Source organism: Hibiscus syriacus, unplaced genomic scaffold (assembly GCF_006381635.1).
Source record: "Hibiscus syriacus cultivar Baekdansim isolate YM2019G1 unplaced genomic scaffold, ASM638163v2 tig00117048_pilon, whole genome shotgun sequence".
Classification (NCBI taxonomy): Eukaryota; Viridiplantae; Streptophyta; class Magnoliopsida; order Malvales; family Malvaceae; genus Hibiscus; species Hibiscus syriacus.
In genome coordinates this window covers 1303105-1315714 of record NW_024063538.1, presented here as the reverse complement: position 1 = coordinate 1315714, position 12610 = coordinate 1303105, and the positions used below count along the sequence as shown (strand labels likewise).

Below are 12610 nucleotides of genomic sequence, written 5' to 3'. Positions count from 1 at the left end.
ATCAAGATTAAGATCAAAATCTCAAATATTTTAAAAACATAAATATGAAAATGAAATCCATAATCTATACAGAATACGAACACTAACCATATAATTTAACAAAAAATAAGTAGAGTGCTCCAAATACTTTGCCGCCATCATGGCCCATGGATGATAAGTCAACAAATGAGGATGTTATGCCAACGACTTAAATATCTTCCAGTGGTAGCGAGCGCACTTGATCCTAATTTTCAATAAACTAAATTGAAACCCTAATTTTGAATTACCTGTGTACTTTTACTCCGAGTGATTCTTAGTTAACCCATCGGCTCAGGCAAGATGTACGGATCCGAAAGAGCCGGCGACGATGTAGAGCGAACTGCTTTCAGGAAGTCAAAGAAGAAATACAAGCTTTATTACGAAAATAATCCAAAATCCTCCAAAAATACATCAAAATTTCAGCTCAAATATTAAATTTTAGTTCAATTTAATATTTAAAGACATATTTTTGATTGATTTTTTTTCTCAGGAAGAAGCAACTTAAACAAGTCGATTTATCAGAGGTTTTGGATTTCAAATTTATCTCTGAGTTATTCAATCTGAAAGGTGAACTTCCTCCGGGAGTTGTACATGTAAGTTGTGGATTTGATCGTTCAGTTTTTGGCTTGGAAAATCTCCCTGGTATGTATTTTTTTTCCCTTTTGAATTCAATTAGTTACGAAATAGAGAGCATTTTTTTTTGTAGCAGTTGGGAATTTGAACTTGAAAAGATTGGATTTGGATTTCAAAAGTAATTGGCATTCATGATTATTTTCAAATTAATGAATTTGTTCGATTTTTGTTTGATAATGAATTTTGAGTTTCGTATGGATACTTGTGGATTCAAAATTCATGCTCTTATACATTTTCAAATATCTAATCATATTAAATTGCAACTAATTTATACATAATCTTTAAATATCTTTCTCACAATTTGTTTAGCAAATGAAATCTGAAATCCAAATCTTCAAAAATCATGTTCTCTTAAATTGCATTAATTATTTTTTATTTCGTTTAAAATGCAGGGTTCTATTTTATTCCCGGCGCATTAACCTTGGACGAACAATGTAAATGGATAAGGGAAAGTTTAATGAAATTTCCACAACCTCCAAACAGAACAAACCATAATGTTATTTATAGGCCTATAAGTAACCTGTTTTCTGCGGCGAAGGAAGGTAAAGTTTTCGTGGAGGAAAGGTCCAATAATGATTTGGATTCTGATTCAAGTGCTTCTGTAAGCAATGGGGAGTCTCATAGATGGAAGTTTTACGAGGAAGGCATCTCACGATCAAGGGGAAAGACTTGCAAATTGGTCCCTGCTTCTGTTTTGCTTCGAAAGCTACGGTGGAGTACCCTTGGCCTTCAATTTAACTGGTCCAATGTAGGTATTCATTCATTTAGTCCTTCATCTCCTTGTATCTTTTGTTCGTGAGATGTTTACTGTCTATTTAAAGCACAGGGTGCCTCAATCCTGATCGAATGACTACCGGACAGAATTTGAGGGTTCTTCAATTTAATCTTGCTGTTTGCTTTAGATTTTGTTCTAGGATTCCAATTCTGAAACAAAATGGTCGTTTTCAACTTCTGTTATAGAAAACTTATATCATGTAACTTTGTGAAAGTGTTATAAGGTATCATCCAAGTAGGGCGACGGTGTTGATCATGCTCCTTTCTGACCGATGCATGATGATATGTGTTATAGAAACTTGTATGTTGTAAATCCATGAACGTGCTATAAGTTATTATTCAAGTACAATGTTGTGTTGGTCATACTCCTGACTTAACCTGTTGCAAAATGATAAGCTTGTAATTACTCCTTTTCTTTAAGAAAAAAAATTAAAGGAGATTGCTTATTCCAAGACGATTTCTAAATTGAATGTATTTATGGTGCAGCGGAACTATGATGTGTCTTTACCTCATAAAAAAATACCTGATGCACTCTGTCAGCTTGCTAAAAGAATGGCTGCGCCTGCGATGCCTATTGGAGAAGAGTTCCTACTGCAGGCTGCAATTGTCAACTATTTTGGGTCAGGTATTCTTTGAATACAATGGTTAAATTCATTGCTGATAATGTTCTCCAATTTTCAGTAAATGTTACTCTTTGTTACGCACCCTCATGGTCACGCACACACATATGTTCTACATCACCAGGTCGTGTGTTGCAAGAATTCCTGTCTCATGTGCTTTTTGAATGCTCTTTTATATTTCCAGGTGATGCACTTGGTGGTCACCTAGATGATATGGAAGCAGATTGGAGTAAACCTATTGTAAGCATGAGGTAATTTACTATTTCCTTGTCATTTAATCCCTCAAAACTAGAAAGAAGAAAGTAACCATACTCTTAGTTTTGATTTTATACTCTATTTTCTTTCTCAGTTTTGGCTGCAAAGCTATTTTCCTTCTCGGAGGAAAGTCCAGAGAGGACGAACCATTAGCAATGTTTCTCCGAAGTGGCGATGTAGTACTCATGGCAGGAGAAGCAAGGGAATGCTTTCATGGTGAGATGTCACATCTCTGTGGCTTTCTTTTGTTGTTATGGTTTTGAAATTTTCCAGACTTGAACTCGATTATAACAGCCTACCAATCAATAGTGATCCGAATACTGCAATCAAAATTGTTTTAGAAATACTTGGAATTTTCCTTTTGTGCTTCCGGGCTTAGTCTAGTTGGTTCATATAATCACCCTCATAGGTGTTATCTAGAAAGTTCGGGTTTCAAATTCCAGCATCTGCGATTTTTTTTTTATCTTGGTGCCAAAAAAGGAAAGAAACATCTGTGCTATAACTTGTATGCATAAATAGTTTTTTTTTTTTTTTAATAACAATCATCAGTAGTCGATTTTTATGTGATTGATTGTTTTCTTTTCTAGCATCCTATATAACCAATCAGCATACAATTCTTGCAGGTGTGCCTCGCATATTCACAGACTGAGAAAATGCCGAAATAACTCATCTCGAATCCCAGTTCTTGGATGAAGACGATCGTTGTTTCCTAGACTATATAAGAACTTCAAGAATCAACATCAATATCAGGCAAGTCTTTTAATTTTATTTTGAGACAGGAAAACAATGGGAAAATGGTAGTTTAATGTTGCCTTCTTTTCCTCGAGGAGTTCAGTTTATTCTTTCGAAGTTTTTGCTAGAAGGGCGAGTGAGAGTTAAATTTCTAATTAAATTTTTGGACTGGATAAGATATTTGGGTTGAAATTAAATTTGATTATTATAACCTATTTCATATCGATCAAAAATTCATATGGACCCGTCTAGTTACCATTCTAACAAAAACTTTTCTTCCTAATTCTTATACGCAATAAAAGCCTTCCCAATGAATTGCTTATACGCTAAGCCAAGGGGTACTTTATACAATCAACTCCCACCAAAAGCCAATATATCTTTACCTTTCAATTATATTTCTTACTCTTTATTTCAACAAATTATAATTATTCAATTAATCGATATCTTTGTTGATGTAATAATTTCAAAAATGAATATATTTAAATTCTTCTCGGTTGTGGAGTTAACTGTTTGTCCCTTCTAATTTTTTTTAGTATAATAGTATTTTAAATTATCTTTAATTTAAATATTAATTACATAAGATATTTAGTTCTTTAAAATTTTAAATTTAAATTATCTTTAAATTTTAAATATTAATAAAAATATTTATAGATATACATTTATAATCAATCATTATAAAATAGGAGTAGATAAATAAATTAGGATTCAGTCGCACAATATAAATTTAAAAAGTTTATATTAATTTAGGATTGTTGGATGAATGAAATCGATAATTGAGATAATCGTCTTGTTTTTTAGTGAATAACTTTTAATTTCTTACTATGTCTATTTTTATCAAATCTTACCTCTAGATAAATTAATATTAATATTAATATATATATATATATATCACAATTATTATGAAAACTTCAAAACCCATATGCACCACCAAAATCCTAGAGGCTTAACGTGTACAATTGGAAAACCACTTTTATTTTATTTTTACTTAAAATTCAGAACCAATCATTCAGATTTTTCGCTTTTTTTACTCAATCTTATATTTTCTTTGGCTGCTATTAGTTTCTTTCTTCTTCCTCTCACTGCTCATAACCCGTTGAATTGGTAAATAAAAAACTTCTCCGGCGACATGTTCCCGGCCGTTTTGACTCAGGTGGCAACCGGCTTGAGCGTCTTGGCCGGCGCCGTCTTATTCAAATCCGTCGCGGATCAAAAACCCATGGCCGGCCCGTTTCAGAGATGCCCGACTTGCAACGGCACGGGTCGCATCTCATGCATTTGTTCTCGTTGGTCCGATGGAGATGTCGGCTGTCGGACTTGCGCGGGGTCGGGTCGCATGGCGTGCAGCAGCTGCGGTGGGTCCGGTACCGGCCGACCCCTTCCGGTCCAAATTTCCGTTCGTCAACCGACGAACCGTGGCTTTTAAGTCATCGGGTATTGACTCTTGCCTATAAACAAAGAGTTGAATGAATTGTAATCTTTACAACGAACTGTGTTGTGAGTTTATATTATGAATTTGAAGAATTCTGCTGTAACAGATTAACAATTCTGTGCTTGAAATTTTTATGAATATATGAAATTCCAAGTTTTATCTTTCCCTTTGACGTTTTGTCCGAGTAAATTTCATGGAATGTCATTTAACTATGATCAAATAATTATTTTAATCATTGAATTTTCAAAATTTATAAAATAGTTATTAAACTGTTTTAAAAATATTATTGAAATTAGGATAAAAATATGTAAATGGTCATTAAATTGCTAAAATGATCTTTTTAGTTATAAAACTTTAAAAGTTACAAAATGATTATTAAATTTATCGAACTATTACAAAATAATCAATGCACAATATAAAATAGTGAAAAAATTTATATGCTTAAGTACAATTTTGTAATAGCTTAATGATAATTTTTATAATAGTTTGATAAAGTTTAATAATCATTTCATAACCATTTGAAAATTTAATGATTATTTTGTAACTTTCTAAATCTTAGTGATCAAAAGAATCATTTGACTTTCCCTTGATATTTATCGAATCATTACAAAATTTTCATTAAAATTTATCAAATTTTATTATTGTTATTATAACATTGAAATGATCGTTCTATAAAATTTGTTAAATTGAATGATAATTTTATATTTTCAAAAAATATAATAACAAAATAATCATATAATTTTAGTTCAGGGACATCAAAGTGTAATTTACCTTTTCATAAGTCACCCATATTTTCTGTCTTAATTTCCATAGTTTTGTTTTGCATGTAGATGGAATTGGTGAATCTTGTTGAATACAGTGCGGAAAAAGTTACAAATTAACAAATTGAAATGATTCGAACATAACATTATCCAAACTCGTTATAGCCCATTTGGAAAATTGAAGTTTCAAACTCTAATAATTAGAATATAATTTTTTTAAAATCTCGTGTTGCTTCATTCAAATGAACCTGAATTGTAACACCTAAACCTGTATCCGACCCGAATTCGAATATGATGTGTCACATTGACTTTTCAAAATATTTTCTTTTATAAATCAGGAAAATTTTAAATTTACAATTTAAAATAATGAATACTTTATACTAATTAAAATCAATTGGTTTTACAAAACATATCTGAGCTTATACAATTCAAATCTTTAGACTACATGCCAACTAAATACTATGGAATAAAATACATGTATTCAAGTACATTTCTGATATGATCTTTGGAAAGAAGAATCTGACTTGTCTTGCTCCTCTATGCTCTGTAGTCTTCTCGAAACCGACGTGTGAAACATTCACACACTAAGTCTATGACTTAATGAGGCATATAAAACATATAAGGTAAACTATAACTCCTAACAATGAATGCATGTTTCAAACTATCATATCAAACAACCTCATATGCACTTTCACATAATAACTATATATATATATGTATATATCATCATATCATATATGTTTGTATACTATTTCATGTCCATATAATCCTGTATATTTACCCACTTAGCTTATATCACATTCTCCTATTATCATTTAAATCATTTCTTTTACATAATTCTTAATCATATAATTTCTATCTCAAAGTCACATATCTCTTCTTTCTATATGCTTCTATTTATTATATAACCCATAGATTCTTGTTACATATTCTTGTATATTAATTCCTTATATTCTATTAGTTCATTTTTATATAATTTGTCACATAAACATACATTTTCATAACTTATCATGATCTAATTCCTATGATATTCTCATATGACTTCATTTCCTAGATCCTTGTAATATATTTCATATCAACTAAGAATTTAACAAGTTTTAGATTAATTTCATTGAAACATATAGACCTTCTTATACAACTTATCTCATATATTCTTATACTTACTTATGTACATGTTTCCAATTTGATATACTATTTATTTTATCTCTATTCTCATTTATTAATATAATTCCATTATACTAGTTCACCCACAAAGTATATTCTCATGGTATGATCATAATTATTCTATTCATATAATTCTATAGTCCACTACCTTATTACATACACATATGGAGTTCACAACATTTCTCATGTAATTACTTGTAGCATATCATATAAGTTCATTATATTCTCTTATATTCAAATATATCAAACAAACATAATTTTACATAGATAATATAACATATGCAATACATGCAACCAACATACTCATATCCAAGTACACAACCACATAACAATCATATTAAATTTATTTATATTATTTCTTTATTAGCCCATGTACACATGTGAGAACTTAAGGTATGCGAGTACTTTGAGGTTGTGTACACATATACTGTCACACAGATCCTATAAGGGTCCACTGAGTGGCATGTGAAATCTATGTCCTAAAGGACGTCATCTATGTCCCGAAGGACATAAGTACATGCCCATATGTAACACCCCCAACCCGTATCTGACTCGGATACGAATCCGATGTGTCACATTGACTAATCAAAGCACATACTTTTACAAAATAAACTATAGAAAATTTAAAACTTCTATTCTATAAAGAAATTCTTTTACATAAACATGTTAAAACCTTAACAGACTCCATCAGAGCGTACATATTTAATGACTTAGTTACATGCCAACATACTAAATTATATGACAAGACATACTTTACAAAATATTTCTGATCTGAACTTTGCGCGGCAATATGCTGCTTTACGGATCCGAAGCTTGATCTCCTGACTTGTCCACACCTACGTGTAAGACACTTACACGCTAAGTCATAGACTTAGTGAGACATGTAGATGCACAATGCAAACTAACAAATGCATACATATATCATATAATACACATCATAATTACATACTTATTGAACCAATCATTAACATATTTATCATTACTTATTTCCTTGTCATTAATTCTATTCTATTATCTGAGCATATATTTGACATAAACGTATAATATAACTCCAAAACACAATAATACATGAATAAATACTAATGTCATATCATACATAATCACATATCATCTCTTATCACAAAATACATATGCACTTATTATCATTATCTTATTTTCTATTATCATATGATTATGAGCTTATCATTTATTACTGTCATATAACACAAATATCATTTCACCAAGAACACATATATTATCATAACACATATTTATTATCTTTAAAGCCCATGCACTCTTTTGAGAACTTAAGGTGTGTGAGTACATAGAGGTTGTGCACAATGCTGTCACCACAGCTCATATAAATCCCACTAGGGGCGCGTAGAAATTTGTCTCGTAGGACTATTATGTCCCGAAGGACCACTGTGTCCCGAAGGACCACTGTGTCCCGAAGGACCACTGTGTCCCGAAGGACCATTGTGTACCGAAGGACCACTATGTCCCGAAGGACCACTGATAGTCCCTTGACTCTTGGCATGCCAACTATACCTATAGCTCTCATAACACATGACATGGGCATTACCTTTTATATCTTTTCACATATTCACGTAGGCACATAGTTCACTTTCACATATCATATTTTCATGTAACTCACATTCACTTATCACATAGCTTTTCACCTTTACTTGTATTCTTTTTCACATAGCTCATAGTTATGATTCTTATATCATAACACATGTTCGCATATACATATTCTCATACAATCCCTTCATTCAACTATCACATACATAACATATCATATGACATTCTAATAGAAACACATATGAGTCATATTACTTTTACATATATTTTATCATATATCTTATGATCACACGACATATTATCATAAATACATGCATTTACATAGTTCGTACATAAAAACTCATTCAACCATTAGACATATACATTTACTCATATACCATACATCTAAAACCATATCACTACATGTTTATGCTTTAGTACTCATCATATAATATTGGAATTAGACTCATCGCAAGTCTTAATTCCTTAACATAACGCACACTTAATATCATGTACTCACCTGGTCTCCAATAACACTACTGAACTATTGCTCTTTCTTGTGTATCTTACTCTGACAACCTATCCGAACTTTGCTTTTGATCGATGTATACACAATCATATATTTATACCATCAATATCCAATTGATATACTATAATCCATCACTTCTTAGACTGAAAGAAAGATTTATTTCATTTCCCATTGAAGTGCATTGATACATTCTACAGTGTATCGATGCATCCCTTAACATGTGCATCGATGCATCCCTTAACATGTGCATCGATGCACTACCCATGCATCAGTACACAAATCACCTTCGATGTTTTCATTTTAAGGGGTGCATCAATGCACTCCTTATGCATCGATGCACTACTTATGCATCGATGCACTAATTGCATTCGATGTTTATTTATTTGAGAGTGCATCGATACACATTGAAGATGCATCGATGCACATAACCCAGAAATTCCATTTTGAGCACGAAAATGTCTTACTTTGTCATCAAATTCTACTTATTAACCCCTCCTTATACCTTAAAACTTATTTATACATATGTAAACCTTCTTATAACACTATAACACTTCATCATCTCTCATAATTCACCATAATTCTTGAATCAAATAATTTCATCAAAATTTTCACATGTTCTTAATTCAATTCTATCACCTATAACTTCTTAATTAGCCCTTTGACAAGTCAAATTCATCCTTAGAACTTCAAAAACCTTTCTATAACAAAAGTTCATTTCTAAACTCTTAATAGAAATTCCTTTCTAACCATATATTCTTGGTGTTTTAAGCTTATATAAGCTTTACTTAAGCTTATATAACACCCAAATAATCAAAACCTACTTAATATTCAAGAAATCAACAACTAAAATCAAATTTACCCTTAACAATGGAAGCCAACATGAAGAAGGAAGAAGAAGAAATAAGCTTTCCAAAAAACTCTCCCCATCCCCACGTGTTATATTCCTAAATAAGGGAAATAAAAATATCCTCCAAGCTAAATTATCATAATACCCTTATAATCCTTTCATAATTACCCTTTTTTCCAACATTGAAATATTCTTATTAAATCCTTAAACTTTTCAATTTTCCTAAATTGATCCCTAAATTTAAAAAATTCTCATTTTAGTCACTGACCTGAATTTCGGGATATTACAAATCTTCCCATCTTTTAAAGAAAATTCATCCTCAAATTTTCACTTTACCTTAAATGAAGCAATTCTTTATAATACTCAACAATTCTTATCTTACCCTTACTATTAACCTTATACTCATATACAATTCTCCTTCGATACTCAATATATCTATATCTTTCTTACTCATTCCATAAACAACATTCATATAACTTATTTACTTGGAAACCATATACTATTAATTCTTAACAATTCATTATTTTTTGCTTCTAATCAAATCTTCCAATTATCTTTCTAATTACCACTTACTGAATACTATGATGATTCCCAAATCTATTAAAACCAAACTATTTTACCACGATATCGAAATTTACCTGCCAAAATCTATGGGTCATCGAAATCTTCATCATTCATTAAATTATAAACTTGGGTAGGTGGTTGCATATCATATTGAGTGAATGACTCCGATCGATTTATTCTACGACCTCTACCTCTATTTCGTTGAGATACTGTAGTAGATCTTTCTCTCTGTATCGTCTCTTCAGTCATAAATGGACAATCTATAATAAAATGTCCAACATCCCCATATCTAAAAAAGCTCCTGAGATCACTCTACAGACTCCAACATGAACATTGTCTGACTTGACTGAAATTTGATATTCTATCAGGAAAAACATCTGATTCCAACATGTAACATCCTCAATACCGGGTTAGTGATCAAATTGTAAAGTTTCAGAATTTGGTTACTAAAGAAGAACAATGGATTAGTTCAATGATTTATTTGGAAATATATCCTAAAAGTTGTTAGTAATTATTAGATGAATTAGAGGGCAAAGTGGTCATTTGAATTGGAAAGGATAAGATAATGATTTATATGGGATAAGCTTGAGAGATTTCTCCAGAAACTCTCTTTTCTTATTCTTCTTCCTTTCCTCCCGTGTCTCCATAGCAAAGGTAAGTTTGATTATTTGTTGATTTTAAGTATAGGTTTTGATCATTAGATGATAACTAAGTTTAAGGAAAGCTTAAGTTATCTTAAAATCAAAGGATGATGGAGTTAGAAGAGATTAAAGATTAGAGGTCCTTGAATGAAATATTGGAATAGAGTTTATAATAAGAATTGAAAGTTAAATTTGACTTGTTATCAATCTAGTTAAGACATACGAAGTGTTAGAAGTGGAATTAACACATGTTGTAAAATTAAGGTAATTCTTGAATTTCATATGAATGATAGGATTTTGACGTTTAAGATGAAATAAATGAGTATAGATTGGTTTAAGTATGTATATTGGAGTTAAGAATAAAAAAGGGGATGAAACATGAAGGTTTTAAGCAAAAATGGATGAATTTTCGGGTTTAAAAAGAGATTTATGGGTAGAGTGCATCGGTGCACATTCAATGTGTATCGATGCATCATGGTTAAATCCCATAATTTGTTGAAGGTGAATCGATGCATAAGGAGTGCATCGATGCACTCATTTAAATTAAATGAACATCGAATGCCATTAATGCATTGATGCACCTGCTTAAAATACAAACATCGAATAGGATTTATGCACCGATGCATGGGTAGTGCATCGATGCACCCGTCAAGGGATGCATCGGTACATGGTGTAGTGCATCGATGCATACCTTCAATAAGAGATGAAAATAGCTTTCTTTTAGCCTAAGGATTTATAGTTTGAAATATATCAATTCGTATGCTGATAAGTATCAATGTATTACTATGTAGATTTAGAGCGTAATCTCATTCCAGAACAATCGAAGGATTAGAATCGAATCAAAGTAAAGCTAAGGTGAGTGCAATTTAAATTGTACTTATGTATCGAATAAACATTAGCTTGCGATGAGCCAGTGATGGAGTTACTATAGTAAGAATGGACTTCTAAAATGTTATTTGAATTGTGATTCTTATGTTTGCATGAGTACATGAAAATGGGTACATATGTTATATGTATTGCATCTGTTACATGAATTGAGTGAATAAATGTTAGTGAGATGAGTTATGTGAATTGGTTTAAGTAGTGGATGTAATTATATACGTTATGTAAAATAAATATGTGATTTAAGACATAAGTTAAAGAACTATATGATATGAGATAAGATAGACACATGCTATTATAAGTAACTATAGGATCACGAACTATGTAAAATAACAATGATTTATATGATAACAAGATAAAGGATATAAATTACATGAGTTAGATATATATATATATATATAGGAATTTGTATAACCAACTTATGAGATTAGATGAAAAGTGAGATAAGTTAAATAACATTGATTTATAAGACAATATAAGAATAATATATAAATGAGGAGACATTGACAGAAGTGATTATATGAACATGTAAAATAAGTTATACGGAAAAGATTTATGAAGCTATAGGAAAATGTTATAGGAACTATATGATGATAAGTTATGAGAAAATATTTATATAGGTAACAAGCTATGAGAAATTGAATTAAGTAATATATGAAACTAGAATATAATTAATGTGAAATAAGAGATTAGGTAAAACTGTGAGAAGTTATAGGGCATTGTTATTCGAAGTATATGAAAGTATGTATATGGATACATGTATAAGTTTATATGTTATACTATGTGCTATGTGATGTATATATGAACATATGTGAACAAGATATGACATGCGAGTTTACATGAACAAATGAGGAATAATATAAGTCATATGAAACTATCTACGTGAATATATGCACTTGTGATACATGTGATATGATATGAAATATATGGTTACACATACATATGGTATGTGACAGAAGAGAAAGAACAAGTGATATGAAAAGTATAAATGATAATGCCCATGTTATATGATATGAGAGCTAGTGGTATAGTTGGCATGCCAGGAGTCGAGGGTTCTATGTGGTCCTTCGGGACATATATGTAATTATATGGAACTTATATGTGGTACTTCGGTACACTTATTGGAGCCATGATATTATGTATGTGGTTTTTAAGGAGTGGTCCTTCGGGACGTAATGGTCCTACAAGACATATACAGTGGTCCTTCGGGACATAGCAGTCC

At 31.1% G+C, this 12610-nt stretch overlaps 2 protein-coding genes and 1 long non-coding RNA gene across 4 annotated transcripts; 2 read left to right on the top strand and 1 right to left on the bottom strand.

Annotated features, from left to right (window-relative positions):
* Positions 1-217: 217 nt before the first annotated feature.
* LOC120197744 (alpha-ketoglutarate-dependent dioxygenase alkB) lies at positions 218-3075 on the top strand. Of its 2 annotated transcripts, XM_039199159.1 has the most exons (7): positions 218-425; positions 509-660; positions 1044-1399; positions 1912-2050; positions 2230-2296; positions 2395-2516; positions 2924-3075. In XM_039199159.1, the coding sequence occupies exons 1-7, from the start codon at positions 319-321 to the stop codon at positions 2947-2949; spliced, it is 969 nt and encodes a 322-aa protein (XP_039055090.1). In that variant the 5' UTR covers positions 218-318; the 3' UTR covers positions 2950-3075. The 2 variants fall into 2 exon arrangements, 1 of the variants encoding a protein (XP_039055090.1); XR_005523292.1 differs by lacking the exon at positions 2230-2296.
* LOC120197746 lies at positions 2979-9108 on the bottom strand. The gene is made up of 3 exons (XR_005523293.1): positions 9098-9108; positions 6565-6568; positions 2979-3112 (listed from the first exon to the last, which is right to left on the bottom strand). It is a non-coding gene; the product is annotated as an uncharacterized LOC120197746 (long non-coding RNA).
* On the top strand, positions 4028-4632 carry LOC120197745. Its single transcript, XM_039199160.1, has one exon. It carries the CDS (start codon positions 4159-4161, stop codon positions 4453-4455), a length of 297 nt encoding a protein of 98 aa, XP_039055091.1. The 5' UTR covers positions 4028-4158; the 3' UTR covers positions 4456-4632.
* Positions 9109-12610: the final 3502 nt, after the last annotated feature.

Bases quoted from the DNA above. Each gene is read 5' to 3' on its own strand.
- LOC120197744 (XM_039199159.1), top strand. From the start codon at position 319: ATGTACGGATCCGAAAGAGCCGGCGACGATGTAGAGCGAACTGCTTTC. The intron at 426-508 runs TACATCAAAATT...TTTTTTTCTCAG, and splicing joins AATCCAAAATCCTCCAAAAA to GAAGAAGCAACTTAAACAAG. The intron at 661-1,043 runs GTATGTATTTTT...TTTAAAATGCAG, and splicing joins TGGCTTGGAAAATCTCCCTG to GGTTCTATTTTATTCCCGGC.
- LOC120197745 (XM_039199160.1), top strand. From the start codon at position 4,159: ATGTTCCCGGCCGTTTTGACTCAGGTGGCAACCGGCTTGAGCGTCTTG.